The sequence below is a fragment of the Panthera pardus genome, unplaced genomic scaffold (genome assembly GCF_024362965.1).
Source record: "Panthera pardus isolate Hobbes unplaced genomic scaffold, ASM2436296v1 HiC_scaffold_24, whole genome shotgun sequence".
Taxonomy (NCBI): domain Eukaryota; kingdom Metazoa; phylum Chordata; class Mammalia; order Carnivora; family Felidae; genus Panthera; species Panthera pardus.
Genome location: NW_026526810.1, coordinates 123,374,994 through 123,395,556, shown reverse-complemented (window position 1 = coordinate 123,395,556; position 20,563 = coordinate 123,374,994). Strand labels below are relative to the sequence as shown.

Here is a 20,563-nt window from a genome sequence, read left to right as displayed (position 1 = left end):
AATTTTTTTTTGAGAGAAAGAGATCACAAATGGGGAAGGGGCAGACAGAGAGGGAGACAGAATCTGAAACAGGCTCTGTGCTGTCAGCACAAAGCCCAATGTGGACCTTGAACCCATGAACCGTGAGATCATGATCTGAGCAGAAGTCAGATGCTCAATCGACTGAGCCACCCAGGCACCCCGCCCTTTGGTCTTTTAAATCCATGAACTCTTTGAGGTCAGGAAAATTATTCTTATTCTTTATACTCTTCCTAGTCCTTCATACAGTACCTGGTACCTTGCAGGGCTTTGAACCAGTGGGCCACACATTGGCATGAGTTCTTTCTGAAGCTATTGGAGCTGTTCCTTTTGCTATCTGTATTTTGGGTTTAGTAGAGAAATGGAGGAATTAGATAATTAAGCCCCTTCCCAGTTCTTTTTACAGGTGTTTCCAGGAAAAGCACTGACATTTCACCTGTGAGTTAGGTACTGTTTCAAACATCCGGTAGAGATTTCCCAGCTTCTTTCTAGTGGGATCATGTCTGAAGGAGTATGATCAAGTGTGGGCCAGATGGAACTAGTGGATGGGCTGGGGAACAAAAGCCACGTTAATGGTCAAATAGATAGTCTGGGAAGCAATGGGGGTGAGGTAAAGGCATTGGGAAGAAGGAAACACTGCCGTTATCTGATATGTGGGGCCTCTCAAGGTGGGAGCATGATCTTGAAACTTCATAAGTCTTGAAATTAACAGTTTTGACAACAAAGAAAAAGAGTAACATGATGCCAACATGCCTTCTGACTGGTAGAATCCCTCTGGCTTTGGATTAGTCATTTTGGGTGAAATTCATGGCCCTTACATGCATTGCATTACTGAAAATATAGATATGAGATCCCAGGTAGGTTGCAGCCAGCCATTTCCTGAGATAACAGTGTGCATTGTTTGACATAAAGATATGCTAGAAACTACGCCAGCTTGCCCATATTTGCTCATCAATTCCAGCCACTGTCCCCACACATTTGCTAGAAATCTGGTATTAGTTAGTCCTTGCTGAGTAACAAACAGCTCAGCTAATGCTGTGTGATAAACACAGGTTTCAGTAGGTCAGCTGTAGTTTTCCTGATCCAGGTTAAATTTGGCTGGGCCAGGCTAGACTCCAGCCAGGCTCATATCTACTCACGTGGACTCTTCGGGTATGCTCTTCTCATGGGAGATGACAGGACCATAGGAAATTGAATCAAACCACACGAGTCCATTGAAAGCCTCTCTCAGCTAAGGAACATCAAGGAGGCAGAGAAGTATACATAGCTTACACCACTGGGGGATACTGTAGTTACATAACAACATTGATGTGTAATTCTATAAAATAGAAGAGAATGAAGAATCGGAAACAATAATGCAAGAAATACAATCACCATCCCACTTCTCATCTGTTGTTCATGCTCAATTAACTGGTGATAAAGTTTCCCATCCAATTCTTATCCTCTACCAGCCACAACCACCAACTCCAATCTAACCTCTGGATGTGACTCTATTTTTGAACCTTTCTTTAATGACACCATCCTCCAGCTATGATGGCACTGGCCTCATGGACTGTCTGTGTCTTCACGGAAGGCACTTGGAACCCAAGGACCCCTCTTCAACTGCCCTTACCACCCCTATCTTGGAGAGTCTCTGGGTTCAGATGGTAGGGCTAGAAAGAAGCTGTAATTTCTCATTAGCTCTGGTGAACTACCACTCCCCTAATTGACACTGAAGAACGAGGTACATATTTTACAATGTTTTTAAAAATGTTTATTTATTTATTTTGAGAGAGAGAGAGAGAGAGAGAGAGAGAGAGATGGAGAGAGTGAGTGAGATTGGGGGAGAGGCAGAGAGAGATGATCCCAAGCAGGCTTCACACTGTCGGCTCAGAGCCCAACATGGGGCTCTATCTCACAACTGTGAGATCATGACCTGAGCTGAAATCAAGAGTTGGACGCTTAACCAACTGAGCTACCCAGGTGCCCTAGAAGGTGCATATTTTAATCAGAATTTCCTGGACTATCTTTCAGCACAGCCTGGCATTACTTAAATAGCTCTTTCTGGTTAAGTCAGGCTGATTTCAAGGAAATGTTCTCAAACTTGACTTTGGATTCAACATTGGGTACAGATTGAAGAAGAAGAATCAGTATTTCAGAGGGATAGAATGGTATTTAGAAACAGGAGTTCAGAAGACTTTCTAAGTTTTTAACTTACTCTAAGTTCAAAGGTTTAGCCTCTACTAGTTGGGAGGCCAAAAAATAGAGGCTGGCACTCAGTTGGTGGGCAGGAAAATCTATCTGTTTTGATCTAGGACCCAGGGAGTTCAGTGATCCCTGAGAATTTCTCTAAACTCATTATGTTCTTTTCTCCCCTTCACCCTTTGTGGTCATGCTCCACTGACCTCTGCTTGTCCTCAGACCCACCAAACATCCACGCCTCAAGACGTTTACAGGTGCAGTTAGTTACCTCTGTCTTGAATATCCTTCCCTGACTTGACTGGGCTAGTTCCTTTGCCATCTTGTTTCCTCCACTTACAGGCTCCCTTCTCAGAGAAGCCTTTCTTGTTTACCTGTGTTGTATAGTTTCTAATTGCTTCTCAGATGCACTTCTCACCCTTCTCCACTCTGTTCTGTGTTCTGGGAGACAACACCAGTCTTCCTCCTGGGATCAAAAGTCAGGGGTTGAGAGAGGTTCAGGGTCCTTATTCCTTGAGGTCTCTCTCTGATGAGTCCCATGGGTGCTCTGTCATCTCTATCAGAAGCCACAGTCAACAGGATCTTTTCTGCAACTGCAGAAATCTTCCTTCCCCTGCTCTGTTGGGTTGGTAAAGGTAGATTGCTGGTTTTCCTCTTGCCTGCCCTGCCAAAGAATTTTACCACTCCTGCTACTCTTTTCAACCTTCCTCACGCTTTTTAAGCAAGTAGTCTTTCTCTAAACTTTCCTCAATTGCTCTGATTATGTTTTCCATCTGCTATAGTACTCTATCCAAATACCTCCTTGCCCCCATTTTTTCCATTCCTTTCTTTCACACCTTACCTTCCACTTTATGAACTTTTATGTAGTGTTAAGTTTTATTTGTTTACTTGATTAATACATGTGTCTCCTCCTGATGGTGAGTTCCATGGAGATAGGGACAGGGCTTTATTCATCAGTATATAGTCACCACCTGGTACTTTGTATCTGGCTCAAAAATGTATTTGTTGAGTGGGCAAACAAACAAACAAACAATGAATGGATAACAAGACACTAATCAGGTTGCCAGAGAAGAAGTGTTATTAATTGAGCAATTACTATTCGGCAGGTACTATGCTGTGTGCTGTCCACACATTACCTCTTTCACAGCACCCTGTGGGTAGCTGAGACGAATGTCAGTGTTATAGAAATGAGGAGACTGGACTTCTGGGAGGTGATGTGGCTTTCCAGGGGACACATAGCTAGCAGGTCGTGGCTCCAGGATTCAAACCCAGTTCTGTTTGACTCCGGGTGCTATGGATTTAATCACTGCACTGAACTGGCTGGGCACTCGCAAGTCGCGTGGGTTCCAGTAGCCAACCCCAATCTTCTGTTTGGCTCCAGTGGAGAATGTAACCAGTAGCTGGATCAAAACTCCTGGTCCCCCCAGGGCTGCCAAATGGACTGTTCAAGCACATTCCGACTGTGCAGCTGATAGAATCCCCATCATTTATTTCTCTCTCGTCAGTGAATAATAGAACCTGGCTTACGGAGGTCATGGGTAGTTCTCACCTAGTAGATTCTGTCTCCTGTCTATTCTGTGTGTACCAAGGATGTATTTAATGATTTGCTCTTATGTATATAGAACATGTGAAAAGAGGTTAATTCCATACCAAACAGAACACCTGTCAAGAAATTAGGGCCTTAGTTTTATAAATCCCCAGCCTCTCTTTGATTATTGCTGTAACTCATGCAGACAGCAGATAATCTCTAAATTATACAGAGCTTCATGATTAAAATATTTTGCCCCTTTTTAATAGTTTGAGAAGAAAGAAGATGTGGCTTTGGAGGCGTGGTGTCAAATTAAGCAGTAATAGAGCCGCAGAGGAACATAATAAATATGCATAAAGACACTAAAAAAAGCATTTCTAATAGGTCCATACCATAGGAATTTGCTATGTGTGAAATTGAAAGACTTCCTAGGGAAAATCCTTGGCCCATTTGCTTTTAAATTCACTTTTTATGCCCTTTTGTTAAAAAAAAAAGTTTTAAGCTCCATTATTCCCTTGCAGAGGAATCTGATCAAAGGAACATTCTTGGAGCTCTAGAAAACCTTTGCTGAGGGCAGGTACCCACCAAGCCCCCTGCCGGCCCACAGTTAGGGTGGAAGACATCGTTGCTCTGGTTTTACCTCTAAAGACCAAGGCTATCACCCCAGGTATAATCAATCAATGAGAAGAGCTCAGAAATAGTTATCGAGGCCATCCGGGCTAGGCTTAGCAGGAGAGAGAACTGAAAGATAGCAACAGGCCTGGGAGAGCTCATAATTCAGCCAGGGACACTGGATGTCCATCTGTTGTGAGGGGATGTCCCAGAGATTTGTTCAAGGAGCAAAATCTGGGGAGTCCAAGACTGACAGCAGACTGCCAATGGGGATGAATTTTCAGAGCAGGTGGGTCTTACACCTGGCTGTCAGAGATGATCTGGAGTGTCAGGAGGGAAGGCAAGGGCTCTTCAAGTGGAGCATGTTGCCCTTAGAAGTTTGGAAATGGGTCTGCTGTGAATAAAGCTTCTTGCTGTGGTGAGGCCAGCACAGGGGCTATGAAAGGGTGTTTTCAGAGCTGGTCGAAATCCTGATGCCACTTTAGCTGTTTCTGAGATGCATGTCCTTGGTTTTGCCTGCAAATCTCAATTTTCATCTTCCTAAGATATCTGGATGGGGGAATGTTGGAAAAGACAGTGGAGACTGAAAAAAAGAATTTTACTCTTCAGGATATTCTGTCTGTTCTAAGAAAGCCAACAAATTTGCATGTGGTTCAACCTTTTTGCCCAAGATTGATCACAGTAGTGAAATCACTTCCGTGGAGAGACAAAGCTTCCAGAACTTTTATGCATGTTATTTAAGTATTTGGTAACTTTATACAATTTCAATAGCTTCATAAGTTGAGGTGGTGTGGTGGATTTATTTAATGTTTTCTCCATCTTAATTCAAACATTAACGTTTTAGAAAAGTATCTTAGACTACTTAAAGATCTCCAAAAATGTTGTCTGGGTTCTCCTGGTGTCTGGGAATTTGGGCTATATAAAGGGCAACTCTGTAAACAGACTTGACTATCAGATAAATATATCTTCATTTTGTTTGAAATCTTTCGTGAAGGAGGTTGATTTTCAGCCTTTGTGAGTCAGATCACATTTTGATAGCAACAAAGAAAACAAATGAGCTAATATGACCCCTGTATTTTTCATCTTGCAAACCATGAGCTGAACTTTTACAGTTAATGTCTTGCTGAAGTTTGCCCATTTTCTTTTTATCTAGAGGCAAAGAAGTGAGAAAATAATGATTTATTGAGCAACTTCTACATGCTCTGTGCTAGGGGGTTTACAAGTGATTTCTTGTGTAGTTCTCAGAATGACAATCAAGGGCAATACTACTTTCATCATCTACAAAATGGCATAATAATAGTGCCTATGTCTCAAAGATGCCATTAGGATATAATGAGATAATGTCTGTACAGTATTTAGTTTAATGTCTTCCTCGTAGCTATAACCATTACTATTATTATTATTATCATTTTAATTTTATTTACCTCACCAATGTTATCCAATCAGTAGGAGCTAGGATAGAAGCATTCTTATAAAAAGGCCAAAAATGATTCGTATCTGTAAGTAAGATGGGGAAAATTAGCTTACCTATTTATTATGTGCAAGAAATAGGCTTGTATTTAAAGGCTTCTTCACAATTCAGTTGGATTTGGGTGAATCCGAATTTAGCACATGTTTACGCTCAGACCTTGGTTTCTAGTATGATTTTCCAGGAAAAGGATCCAGGGCTCTTTGGAGCAATGGCTGATTCTAGGTCTGGGAAGGAAATTTACAGGACGAGCCTGGGTCATCTTGTAGTGTTAGAAAGTCAGAACATGCTCAAAAACAAAAGCAAAACAAAACAAAAACAAAAATGAATCCCCACCACAATGATGGGAGTATGTCAAGGAGACATAGTAGCCAATAGAAAGAACCTCCAATGGCCCAATCTGGAACAATATGAATAAGAAAATAAAATACTATTGAATTATAACCCAAAGTGTAAAATAAATATCCAGTAGTCCGTATTGACATAAATGATTGAATAATTAAATAAATGGAGGAGAAGAAAAAACCTGTACAGAAGATTAATTAAAAGATTAATTAAAAGATAAATTAAAAATAATTTATGTAGATTCCTTGTCCTCAAGAAGGTGGAGTACAGCTCCCCACTCCTTAAATGCAGGCTGTGCATAGTGACTTCCTTCCAAAGAGCACAATATGGAAATGGGGAAAAAAGAATGATTTTACAGAAAGTAAACTTGACAAAGAGTACCTCCGCCAGGTGGCCAAGGTCAACAACATCGACAGTGATAAGTCATGTTAGTAGCAAAGATGTGAGAAAACTGTCACTTTTCCTCTGTGGTCTTCCTCCCAAATACCTGTAACTCCAGTGTAATCATGAGAAAAACATCAAGCAAACTCCAGCTGGGGACATTCTATGAAATACCTGATCAACACTACTCAAAACTGCCAGGGTCAGCAAAAACCAAGTCTGAGAGATGATTACTGCCAGGAAGAACCTAAAGATACATGATTAAATGTAACGTGGTCTCCTGGATGCTATCCTGGGAAGGTGGAGGAGGAACCTCTCGGGTTCCATAGCTCTTTCCATGTCAGACATTGAGCTGGGTCACCAAACATCTCTTGGTGCTGTCTTGCTAAAACTCGCTAAATCTGGCCTGTGAAGAGCTGGAGAGGGCCAGCCAGTGGGTCTGATCTGTGGTGAGACTCAAGTTCCCAGTAGAAAGGTTATTCTTTTGCTTGAGAGCCTCTTTCCACAAGGGCTCGATTATAGGGAGACAGATCAATAGGGACACCCTTGAGAGGGAAGAGAGGTACTATTAATAGTTACAAGGGGAGAACCAGAGGAAGCCAGGGCTCTTCCAGGCAAACCTGGATGTATGATCAACCTACATATCAAAACATTCACAAGACTGGGAGAAAGTTTTGCCCCAACCATGCTGTTTCTGTGAAGATCCTTTGGATGAGCGAATGGACTCTTTAACCATCCTTTCCCTTTTTTCTCAGAACTCTGCATATATCAATCCCTGCCTATATTTGCCTGACACTTACATGTAAATGATCTTGCATTTGCCCAGGTAGTTCAGTATTGAATATTCTTGTGTTGAATGTGAAAACAAAATGGACATCTCTTGACAACTGATAATTTTCTTATTTCCTAAAGAAGTTTCAAAGAGTAAGCACTTTGAGGATAAAATGGTAAGTGGTTTGATGTGTGGGGATGAAGGAAGTTCAGCAAGCTTAACAGGAGGAAGGAAACGAGTCCAGGAAAGGATGCTGGTTCTCTCTTCTTCTGTGCTGTTCAACTTTCTGGCACTTTTAACTTGTAAGGCACTGGTGTAATTTTCTGCTAATTCACAAAGTTCCTACACAAAGCTTTCTTTATCCAGTTCCACATATTACAACCCAATCAGCCACATTTCAGGGGCTGCAATTGATAATTAGCCATTATCCTTCTACATGTCAACATTGAAGGGAGCTGGGTGCCAAAGATAAGGATAAGCTGAACTGACAGAGTGCTGACAAGCCTCAGAGGTGTGTGGAACGATAACAGCTTTGCCGATTGCCCTCTCCAGTGGTGAGGCATATACCAGGTTGCCGAAAGCAAACTTTAATATGGAAACTCCTTTTATTCCTCATAAAATGCACTAGATTAGAGGAGAGTGAAAATGGTTGTAAAAAGTGAAGTGCCTCCAGGCACTGCTCCTGTGTGAAAGCTCTCTCCCCATAGGTTTGTTATCTTTGACACATCCTGATGGTACCTGACTTGGAAATTAAAGTTGCTGGCAGGCAGGACAGTTTTACTTGAAGCTTTATGTGCCTTAATCAATGGATCATTGAGATATCAGATGACTGCTATCTAGATGGCATCTAATATACTTGTAGAGAGCTTAGGTGGGTCTTGATTTCAATAATTTAGGATTTTAGGTGGCTAAGTTATATATCTCATTTTAGAAGACAGTGCCGTGGTTAATTTTATGTGTCAACTTGACTGGTGCCCAGGCATTTGGTCAAATATTATCCTGGGTGTGTCCGTGAGGGTGTTTCTGAGTGAGATAAACATTTAAGTTGGTAGACCGAGTAAAGCAGATTGCCCTCCCCAGTGTGGGTGAGCCTCATCCAATCAGTTAAAGGCCCGAATAGACCAAAAAAACTGACCCTTCCACAAATAAGAGAGCAATCCTCCAGTCTAACTGCCTTTGAGATGGGACATTGGGTTTTTTTTTCCTGCCTTTGGACTTGAATTGAAACATCAGGCCTTCCTGGGTCTCAAGTCTGTGGGCATTCAGCTCAGAATTATATCATTGGCTCTTTTGGGTCTTAAGCTTGCTGTTCGCAGATCATGAGATTTTGTTGGCCTTCATAATAACATGAGCCAATTCCTTATCTGTCTATCTATCATCTATCTATCTATCTATCTATCTATCTATCTATCTATCTATCATCTACCTACCTATCACCTACCCATCCATCTATCTTTCCTATTGCTTCTGTTTCTCTGGAGAACACTGGCTAATACAGATGATGTTAGTTTGCTAAGGCTGCCATAACAAACTACCACAGACCGGGTGGTTTAACCACAGAAATGTATTTTCTTACAATTTTGGAAGCTGAAAGTCTGAGATCAAGATGTTGACAGGGTGCCTGAGTGGCTCAGTCAGTTCAGTGTCTGACTTCGGCTCAGGTCATGATTTCATGGTCTGTGAGTTTGAGCCCCATGTCGGGTTCTGTGCTGACAGTTTAGAGCCTGAAGCCTAAATTCTGTGTCTCCCTCACTCTCTGCCCTTCCCCCTGCTCATGCTCTGTCTCTCTCTTTCAAAAATAAATAAGCGTTAAAAAAATTAAAAAAAATTTTTTTGACAGAGTTGTTTTCTTCGGAAGGCTTGCTCCTTGGCTTGTATGAGGCCACCTACTCCCTCTGTACAGTTCTGTGCCCTTATTTCCTACTCTTACAAAGATACCAGTCATATTGGATTAGGGTCCACACTAAGTGACCTCATTTTAACTTAATCACTTCTTTAAAGACCCTGTCTCCAAATACAGTCACATTCTGAGGCACTGGGGTTTAGGGCTTCAACATATGAATTTGTGAGGAGAGGCACAATTCAGCCTATAACAAAGACACTTTGTATGGATTCATGAGCTTCAAAGTCAGGCCTTGATGCTTTAAAAGTAAGTACTGGAAATGGCTTACATAGAAAAAAAAAGAGAGAGATTTTTAATCAGGGGGATTATGAGGCCAAACAACCTTTTCTTTAAAAGTCTGTGCTATTTTCCTTAATGGAAACAGTTGAAAGGATAAGGGTGGTTGAATGACTCTAGAGATACAGCAAGAGAGGAAAGGATATAAAAAAATTGCCTTTAGATTCCTAAATGGTGAGTAGAGAAATTGCAGCAGATTGCTCGAGGGCATCTCAGCTTAGAAGTAAAGGCTTTTAGCTGTGTAGCTTCTCTGTGAACTTCCTGTCATAAGATCCTTCTTAAATGGGACACATACATTAACCTCTTGTATTAGTTAGGACTCCTCAACCCAAAGGTGACAGAAAGCAAACTCAGTCTGCTTATGGAAAAAAGGAAATTTATTGGCAGGAATCTGGGTATTTGGGGGAAGATGAGAACAATCAGGCCACAGGAAAGATAAGGAGACCATTAGCCTTAGAAATGACTATAAGCAGGTATTCAAATGACATTAAGGCTTTCTCTTTGTCTCTGAATTTTGCTTCTTTCTGTGATTGGCTTCATTAATGTCTGTCTCTTTCTCCCTTTGCTTCCATTCTTTCTCCCTCTTTCTCCACCAGATTAGGGAATACCCACCAATAATTCCAAAGCTTTACATCTTTGGGCCTTACCTACCCAGAGAATCATGGATTCTCTTTGAGATCTAATTATACACTCCTGGGAAGGACTCTGGTTGGCTCTGATTGGCTCATACAGTGGCAAGTATCTGCCCCAGACCAATGAACTGTGACCAGTGGGCAGGGTTTTGTTTACAAAATGGCTGCTTTCACAGTGGGGGTGGATGGGAGGAGGTTACCAGATAAAGGAGAATGGGCAAACAATCCTAGTGTTATCCTCTACACCTTGTGTTCCTAGTTTTTATGCCTTTTAGAAAAATGACCTTTAGATTATTGATGGCTTCATATTGATGGGACTCTTAAAACTTTTGAATGAAAAATTCAAACCATAAACAATTCGATTTCTACAAATTAGGAAACATTCTGGCATAGCTGTGATGGATAGTCAAGACACCTGTAAAGTTTCAAATTTTGCTAAAACCAAACTAAAAAAACCCAAATCAGCAGCAGTAGAGTATCTATTCTTCAAGGAGCTTTCAAAAAAGAAAAATGGAATTAAATATTTGTGGAAACAACATCCGATGTCTGTTAGGGTGACATATGAATAGATGCCCATATGTTTTGTTACCTACTCCAGGACAGGTTTGAAAGTAAAAAGGAGGCACTATTAATAATTATTCGAGGAGACCATGAGAACATAGTCACTCTTGCTTACATTACCCATCTATCTCTTCTTCCAAGTTGTCTACTTTTCCCATTAGAGCCCTTAACATATTAATCATAGTGATTTTAAATCCCCTGTGTAATTCCAATATCGATGTCATATCTGAGTCTGGCTCTGATGCTTGCTTTGTCTCTTCGGACTGTTTTCTGTTTCCTTTTATAGCATGCCACGTAATTTTTGGCTGAAAGCCCAAGGTGTTGGTTAACAGAATCAGAAGTAAATGGGCCTTTAGTGATATTTTATGCCAATTTGAGAAGGCATTGAGTTGTGTTTAATGTTTGCTGTAGATCCAGGCGTCAGAAACCTCAAAGTCCTCTAGTGACCTTGTTTTTATCTCCCTCATTGGCTTTGGGCTTCTCTAAGTACTTCAGAGAGAGTCTATGTCTTACAACTCTTTCGGTTGCAATCCACTCTTTATACTGATCCCTTCTGGTCTGGTGGTCAGGTATGTGGGAGGTGAAGCATTTTGTAATCTTTTGGTTAAATCTCAGTTTTTTAGCAGGCTTGTGTCACAGGGCTGTGACCTTCATGAGTGTTTCCCAACCACTCATGACCTCCTCCCCATTCCTGACTAGCTGAAATAGGATGACTGGAGAGAGAAAATGTCTTACCCCCAAGTGGGATACACCTCTGGTAGTCTTTTCTCCTGGCTTTTTCTGTGGAGAGTATTGACAATGGCTATCTTCCCCCTTTTCCTGTCAGAGCCATGAGGGGATCTTTCTTAGATCTTCACCATGAGAATCTAATGGGGCTCCAAGAGTAAAAACCCAACAATGTGTCGGGGCCCCCTGAAGGCTGTGGTCCCTAAGAGTTCCGCACTCTGATGCTAGTGCATCTAGCCTCCAGCAATTTGTAAAAATTACCATTTAAGTGTTTCTATCAGTTTATGGCTCCAGTGGCTTCTGTTGCACGTAAACAGATCCCTGCAGTGGCTCTCTGGATCCACCCATCTCTTTAGATTTTAGGTCGCGGTTTGCCCTGAAACCTCAGTTCTCTGATGGGACCATGACAAGTCATTGATTTTCAGGCTTTTCAGCTCTTTATGGTTGTAAAGAGAAGAAGGACAGTTTCCAAGCTCTTTACATGTTAGAGCTAAAACCAGAAGTCCTTGAACCTAGAAGTCTTTATATTCTCATGATAAACTATGTATCTAGTGAGGACAAAGTAAAGACATTTTTTGACATGTGAGGATTCAGGGGTTTTACTACCCAGAGAGATAATATGAAAAACATATATATTCTGGAAAAGTTACAAAGGAATTCAGACTTCTGTTTCTCAGAAAATGGAGTAGACACACTTTCTACTTTCCCTACTAAGTACAACTAAAAATCTTAGACATTAAATATAAAACAAACATAAGAAGACATTGAAAGCTGAAGAAAAGAAAGTAGGCCAGACTCTTTTTTTTTTTGGCCTTATATATCCCAGGAATTGAAGAAATTGGCAGCCCAGCAACACAGATGGGAGAAGACAAAAATAAAAGTCATGACCAAAGCCTTCTCTGTCTAGCAGAAGGTCCAGGATGAGGGCAGTCCAGTAAGACAGAAAACTTTTAGACAATAAATAAAGCATGAATGTCTTAGATTTATTTTACATTGATGCACATGTTATAAACCTTGACATTGGCCATATAAAGTTAATGACATGTTGGACTGAGGGGGAAAGGAGACAAAGATTGGGAGGGTGTGAGGAGACACTAAGGCAAATATGGGGGTCCTGTTCCATCACCATCACATATTGTCTAAAGTTAATGGGCCAAGATATTGTGTAAAGCCAATGGTTCAAAGACTCAAAATGCGTAAGTAAGATTTGTGAATATAAATTAGAGAATAAAAAATATGGCAGAAATACAGAAGACACAGTATTGGAGGCAGCGTGAATGAACTCAATCTCTCATTTTCATTGCAGAGAGTCAATATATCATGCTTAAAGTTAGCAAATTAAGAAATACAGTGTATGCACCCACTTAGTATTGTGGAAGTAAGCCCATAAGAATTACACAGGGGCACCTGGGTGGCTCAGTTGGTTAAGTGTCTGACTCTTGATTTCAGTTCAGGTCATGAACTTGTGCGTAGTTTTGGTATGGAGCCCTGTGTCAGGCTCTGCACTGACAGCATGGAGGCTGCTTTGGATTCTCTCTCTCTCTCTCTCTCTCTCTCTCTCTCTCTCTCTCTCTCTCTTCTCTCTCTCTCTCTCTCTCCCCCTTCCCCATTTGTGCATGCTCTTTCTCTCCCTCTCTTTCTCTTTTTTTTCTCTCTTTTTCTCAAATAAATAAAAAAACTTAAAAAAAAAAAGAATTATACAAAAGAAGGAGTTATTACCTCTGAGGAATGGAACTCTTGGTTGAAGAGGGGGAAAGAAAACTTAGTTGTTTTTTTTTAAGTTCATTTATTTATTTTTACATAGAGAGAGAGCACATTTGAGCAGGAGAGAGACAGAGAGAGAAGCAGAGAGAAAAGAAGACAGAGAGAATCCCAAGAAGGCTCCACACCATCAGCATGGATCCTGATGTGGGGCTTGAACCCATGAACCATGAGATCATGACCTGAGCTGAAACCAAGAGTCAGACACTCAACCAACTGAGCCATCCAGGCACCTCAGGAAAACTTAGTTTTTAGCTTTTGAGCAGGTCTAGTAATATTTGAATTTGTATTACTATATGGATATATTTCTTTTATATTTATATTTGCTAGTAAGTTATTAAAAACAGAAATGAAAATTTTTACATAAAGACTTCCAAGGTCCCGGAGACATTTATGAATTAAGGCCTAAGTCAAAGTACTTGACAAGCAGGTTTTTGGAGGCAAGTTTATTATAAGTTTGCAGATGCTTTAGCCCTAAAAAAGTGAGAGTAGGGTGTATATTCTGGTTTCAGAGATAACCCGAGGATTTGAAACTCCTCCCATATTCCTCACCATATATATCAATATATGTAGTAGCTAATCAGAGCTTCATATCAGGCTCCCAAGAAATCAGTCTTTTGAAGGCTCATGATTTAAGCCAGAAAACGGATCTGCTGCTAGGAATTGAGATAAGTGTCAGGAAGGTTTGTTGGACTCTAAACCCAGAGAAGGCAAAGGCATGTCTTGTCTAACTGTGGTCAGCTGCAGGGCGCTTAGGTATTTCATGGTCACTCCTAGTAATGATTAGACAAAGAGACACACAGAGTGTGGAAGTGACATGAATGGGAGGGTAGAAGTTTAGTTTCACCATCTAGTCCTGTGAGAGACCCAGGACACTGACTCTACACTACTTTTGGAGAGAAGACAACTGATGTGTGACATGCGTTAAAGTGATCCCAGCAAAGCTCCATGAACCTGTGTATGGGGCAGGTGCTTGCAGCACAGGGGTGCAGTGGAGGGGTGGAGGTAATGAGGATCCCATCGCAGAACCTTTTTTGAAAAATGAAAGTTTTCCCACTTGGTTGAGCCTTACTGATCTTAAAGACCACTTAAAATTTGCATTAGCAGATGTTTGGAAGTTTTCTGGTGTGTCTGGAACCATGACGAACAAGGAGACATGTACTAACTAACACACATATACATGCACAAATGCAATGTGCACAGAGCCTCATCTTGGGCAATATTGGGGTTCCTGAAGAGACTGTATGTTGACTTTGTCCTTCAAATTCTACAACTCAGAGTCACAAAGAGATCAGAGTCTGTCAGTTGCAGCACTGGACATTGAGAAGTGAACTTAAGGCCCAAATGGGCTTCCCCTCCATTCTCTGTCTGGTCTCTTCTCTACCTCCCATTGAACCTGCAACCCAGACACAAGGATACTTTCTCTCACTGGCTGACTGCATGGAGGAGGGGGGCTAGTTTACAGTTAATGTGAAAACATGCCAGAGAGTTGGAGAGATGGAGAAAGATGGATGGAGACTTGGGACTTGGCTACTAGGCCTACGTGCTCTGTCCCAACCAGCCTAAGCAGATAAATGACCCCTCCTTATGAGGAAGAGGAGTAAGGGGGTGGGGAGAAGGGCAATGACTTTCCCCCCTGTTCTTCCAAAAGGGAAGACTTTTTCTGTTTTAAGAGCCTATAGGCAGGCGTAGGGGAGGAAAATTTTTCCTAAACCCTATTAGGGTCCCTGCCTGCATCTGAAAATAAAACTGACAAAGACAGATCAACAGGAGAAAAACATTCAAATGTTAGTGTATATTTAAACATCCATGGGAGCCCTCACAAGAAAATGAAGATCTGGAGAAGTGACCAGAGCAGGAAGCTTTAATATCTGTTAGACAAAAAACACATATTTGTGCAGAATTGACAAGACAAAGGGATTGGGCTGGGGGTAGTAAATGGTGAAGAAGTAACCAGGAAGGTAAGGGTTAATTTAACCAAGTTTGTACAGATTTCTTGGCCCCAAATTCCCATCTCTGGTGATAAGAATGTCTTCCCTTCTCCTTGTACAGGCCACATACGTTTCCCAGAGGAATTTTATGACTTATTTCAGGGAAGAAGGGCAGCAGATGGTGGGAGAGGTCAGAGCGAAATTCTTGCTTCTGACATTTAAAAAAAAGATGCCTTCAACTTAAGATATTTAATATGCCAAGGTGCTACACATTTTGAAGTAGCAGGTCCTGAACCCTAGCGCAGGAACTTAAGGAGAGAGACTGGGTCTCAGAGCCAGCAGATGGCTGTATGATGTGCTTCAAGCCTACCTATGTCTCGTACATAGCCAATATGTTTGAATCAGCTCTGTTGACTGGTAAAGGATATTCACGTCTTTCCCCACAAAGGCAATTTCTTTTTTTAAGTTTATTTTATTTATTTTGAGAGAGAAAGGGAGAGTGAGCATGCACATGGGCACAAGGGGAAGAGGGATGGGGAGAGAGAGAATCTCAAGCAAGCTGTGTGCTCTCAGCACTGAGCTCAACATGGGGCTCTATCTCACGAACTGTGAGATCATGACATGAGCCAAAATCAAGAGTTGGACGCTTAACCAACTGAGCCACCCAGGAGCCCCCAAAGACAATTCTTAATAAGAGAAAGCTGAATATTTTATTTTATTTTAATTTTTTAAAAGTTTATTTATTTGTTTAGATCAAACAAGCATGAATAGGGGAGGGGTAGAGAGAGAGGGAGACAGAGGATCCCAAGCAGGTTTTACACTGCCACCACGGAGCCTGATATGGGGCTTGATCCCTTGAACTTTGAAATCATGACCTGAGCCATAATCAAGAGTTAGACGTTTAACCAACTGAGTCACCCAGGTGCCCCAAGAGCTGAATATTTTAAAAATGATAAAGGCTAAGCCAGGATCAGACTTTGGAATGTTTTGCTTTTTCACTCCCAGCTCAAATCAATGAAACCCTAGACAGTTAAAAAACAAGGGTGCCCTCCCATCTTTTTATTAAAAAAAAATTTTTTTTAACGTTTATTCATTCTTGAGAGACAGACAAAGCATGAGTTGGGGAGGGGCAGAGAGAAAGAGGGAGACACAGAATCTGAAACAGGCTCCAGGCTCTGATCTGTCAGCACAGAGCCCAGTGCAGGGCTCGAACTCACGAACCGTGAGATCATGGCCTGAGCCCAAGTCTGATGCTTAACTGACTGAGCCACCCAGGCACCCCAGCATTTTTTTATTTTTGAGTTGTTGCCCACCACCACCAAGAAATAGATAGAGCACCTTTATTTTTACATTTTAATCTAGTAAAGAAAATGTAATCAGATAGTAATTGTTTGCTTTATACTACTAGATTTAGAAGGTCAACTCCCCCAAAATGTAGTGTAAAACCATTAATTAAATGTAAAAAAAAGAGATTTCTGTTGGCTTATGTTATCCTATTCAAGTCTTTTCTACCCCTTTAAATATTAATGACTTTTGTTAATGATGGGATGGTTATAAAATAATATGTGTTAGCATTTAGGACAGAAAAAATTATTATTGAGAATAGCAATGGTAAAGAAATTAATCTTAAATATCAACCCTAGTTAGCTGTTAGCAGTTTACTCAAATGGTGCCTTGAGAAGGATTCTGAAGCTGCATATGGGATTGATAAATTGTGCCTGCCAAAGCCAGGAAGGGGCGGTATTAATACTATGTTATTATTGTCATCTCTGTTTTGGGAGAACCCCATGAAACAATTGTATCAGCCATTTCCTGACATTGAATTCCATATCAGTTTCCTCATTTGTAAAATGACAATTAGATTGAATAAGTGGTTTTCAAACTGTGGGATAAAAGTTTCACTGCGATGGGGGTGCATTGTGGAAGCCAAGGGAATTATTACTGGCCTCCTATCCCTCTTTTAGCCAGAGCTCATCCATTTTTTATATTTTCATGTTTTACGTATTGGCTTCCATATCAACATTTGCTTGAACAAGTGTTCTTCATGTAAAGAGGTTAGAAAACTAGTGGATCGCTAATATTTCATCATTTTTTTCTATGATTTATTTTCTCCATGTCCTTCCCCACCCCCCACCCCCAACCCCAGTAGAACTGGGTAAGCCAGAAAAAAAAAAACTTCTCAGAAATATAGCATATAAGTTGGGTCTTGAAGGATGAGTAGGAGTTCACCATGAAGGGTGCATTGATGTGAATGTGTGGTTATTCCAGGATAATAATATTTCTTTTTTAATTTTAATTCTATTTTATTATATTTGCTTTTTGAGAGATAGAGAGAAAGGGTGAGACAGAAAGAGAGAAAGGGAGAGAGGGAGGGGGAGAGAGAGAGAGAGAGGCAGAGGACAGAAAGAGAATCTTAAGCAGGCTCCATGCTTGGCATGGAGCCTGATGTGGGGCTCAATCCCACGACCCTGGGATCGTGACCCGAGCCAAAATCAAGAGTCAGATGCTTAACCGACTAAGTCAGGTGCCCCAGGATAGTAATATTTCTAAATTATCCATAAATCAAGGACCAAAGAGCAAAGATTAAAATTCAGAGAGAGCTGTGAGTAGCTGCCAGGGTGGCCCTCAATGGATGGCCACAGTATGGGGCATTTGGGAAAGCCTAGAGTCATTATCAGACAATGACTCAGGCTGTTCTAAGACCAGATGTATAAAAAACACAAATTTATTAAAGTACAGAGGAGATGGTTAATTGTCAAGTCCTGGATTATTCAAAACTCCTTCCCCAAATTCATGAGCCAAACTGGTAATCAGAAGACTATTCAGTGAGCCTGAGATAGCTGCTTTTGACGGAAAATTCATCCTGGCCACCGGAAGGTCTGCTGAGCCTCCCTGGATTACACGACAGTCCACCTCTCTCACCTGCCCTTTCGGTGCTGGTTAAACCCTCACCGATTATTGCCCTGGACACTCCTGACACATGGAGACTATCCAGTTAGCATCACGATTGCTTTTGAAGGTTTCTGAGCCCCTATAGTGAGATGGCCAGTTTGGTGGGACTGCTGGCAACAGGTGCTGACTTTCCCACCCCTCACTCCAACAAGGGGCGCTTGATCTCTTCATTCAGGAAGCACCTTATTGCTTCTCTGTATATGGCTCTCAGTCTTTCATGTTGCCGTCTTCCCCCCCTTTTGTGAAAAATCAAAAGTTGGCTCTGATCAGCTGACATGTTCACTTTCCTCTTTTAGGAGCCTGCGTGCCTCAGTCCCACCTTCTGTGCTGGCAGAACAGAGAATGCATCTGACAGTGGCTGGAGGGTATCGCTGCCCTGCTTGTTCTTGGAATGGCTGAACACTCTTGTCTCTCTCTGGAATAGAACAACGGCTCTAATTTGAGTGGTTAAGCCCATTTAAAGTCAGAGATGCAAACTCTCGCCTTATAAATTTTGATGGGGCCCCCTTTTCAGGGAGCTGTGTGCACCATATGTTCCAAGGTATAATTACACAATTGTGGAGTTTGGGGTGAAAGCAATAACTATAATTTGAAGGGGAATAAGGCAGAGTTTCAGTTTTGGCAAAGGGGCTTCCCTGATTGAAGATGGCAAATGTGGCTGGGCGCGTCTAAGGGGGCTGCTTCCACCAGGAATCATGCTCAACCCCCAATTACCGCGGGATGTGAGTGCAGACATCCGCTGAATCTTGATGTAATTTATTACTCTTGCTATTCCAGGGACTGTGCTGATGCCGTGGATACACAGGCACACATTGGCTCCTTTTCTGTTTCCCAGCCTCTAACACTTTGCCAGGCTGCCCCTGGCCAGTCTGGGGTTGAAGTTAAGGCCAACAGGTTGCTAAAGGGTGGGAAAATTCTTACTGACTGTAGTGGGCACATTAATGGCGCCCCAAAGACATCCCCATACGAATCCCTGGAGCCTGTGAATATGTTATAGCTGGAATTGAGGTTGTTAATCATCTGAGCTTGAAATGGGGGAGATTATTCTGAATTATTTAGGTGGGCTCAATGTAACCACAAGGGTCTTTCTAAGAAGAAAAGAAAGGCAGAAGAGAGACTCCAAGTGATATGACGTGAGGAAAACTGGCCATTGCTGCCTTGGAGGGTAGAAGGGAGTCATGAGCCTGGGAATGTGGGTGGTCTCTAGAAGCTGGAATAGAGCAAAAAACTCTAGACTCTTTCCTAGAGCTTCTAGAAAGGAACATAGGCCTGCTGGCGCCCTGGCTTTAGCCCATTGAGACCAATTTGAGACTTCTGAATTTATAAACTGTGAAACAATAAATCTGTGTTGTTAGAAGTCACCAAGTTTGTGATGATTTTCTTTAACAGCAATAGGGAACTAATACACTGATGCACTTAACTAATTCTGTGTGAGTTGGCCTCTGCCTTCCTTGGGCTTGGCAGTCAACAGCTGATTCTTCTTATGGGGTTGCTTTCCTATACTTTCTTCCCCCAGAGAATTCCTCCTCCTTTCCACAGACCCCCCACCCTACCCCTCAACGCATACCTTGACTAGCGGTTCCTTACCCGTTTTTCCCTTGATATGGTGAATGCTTGTCCTAGTTGGTTATTCAGGGCTCCTTCCCCAGATCTTAGCATTTCAAATGTCGTTTCATGAGGTCTTCATTATTAGTCACCCTTTTGAGCCCTCTTGCTAGTTCTTTTTTTTTTTTTTTTTTTAACGTTTATTCATTTTTGAGAGACAGAGTGTGAGCGGGGGAGGAGCAGAGAGCGAGGGAAACAGAATTCGAAGGAGGCTCCAGGCCCTGAGCTGTCAGCACAGGGCCTGATGCGGAGCTCACGCTCATGAATTGCTAGATCATGACCCGAGCCGAAATCAGATGCTTAGCCAACTGAGCCACCCAGGCACCCCAAGCTAGTTCTTTTTCATGTGGCTGGGATATGGTGAACAGGAAACCCTCATGACTCCTCAGTACCACCTTACATGCAGGTACTAATATGCTCTTGTCACAGTTAGGGAAAAGGAAGCCCGAAGAGTTTGTTCATTTATTTTTTTTCAAAGCCACGCAGCCAGTAAGTGATAGAGCCAGACCAGCATGCTGAGAAATCACACACAAGCTGCTCCCTTCCTAAGGATGCCCCGTCCTTCCCCGACACGTCCCAGCCCTCTCTGTTCCTCACGACCTCATTCAAGTACCTCCTCCTTAGAAATTTCCCTGATGGCTGCAACCTTTGCTACGTTTCGTCTTCTGCCTCTCTTCCGAACTTCAATCACTGAGTGTGGCATGGACAGCTTGCCAATCGCTTTATGTGTATTAGTTTGACCTCCCGAGTCAGAATGAAAATGCCCATAAAAATGCAAACACCTCCCCAAGAACAAGTGACAGCTTGCAGCTCCGGTGCTTCCCAAATCCAAGCAGGACCAAAGAGACGTTTCTTGCTGCCGGAAGCCTGGGACCCAACGAGACGTGGCTCCGATGGGACCGCACACTCCCGGT

General features: G+C 42.0%; 1 protein-coding gene across 1 annotated transcript in view; it reads left to right on the top strand.

Moving 5' to 3' along the window:
• The window catches only part of GALC (galactosylceramidase), a 151,046-nt gene extending 131,641 nt beyond the window's left edge, over nt 1-19,405 (top strand). The window contains exon 17 of the mRNA XM_019461943.2: nt 18,341-19,405. Within this exon, the coding sequence (XP_019317488.2) occupies nt 18,341-18,487 (147 nt within the window). The 3' untranslated portion in view covers nt 18,488-19,405. The remainder of the gene's footprint in view (nt 1-18,340) is intronic.
• Nucleotides 19,406-20,563: the final 1,158 nt, after the last annotated feature.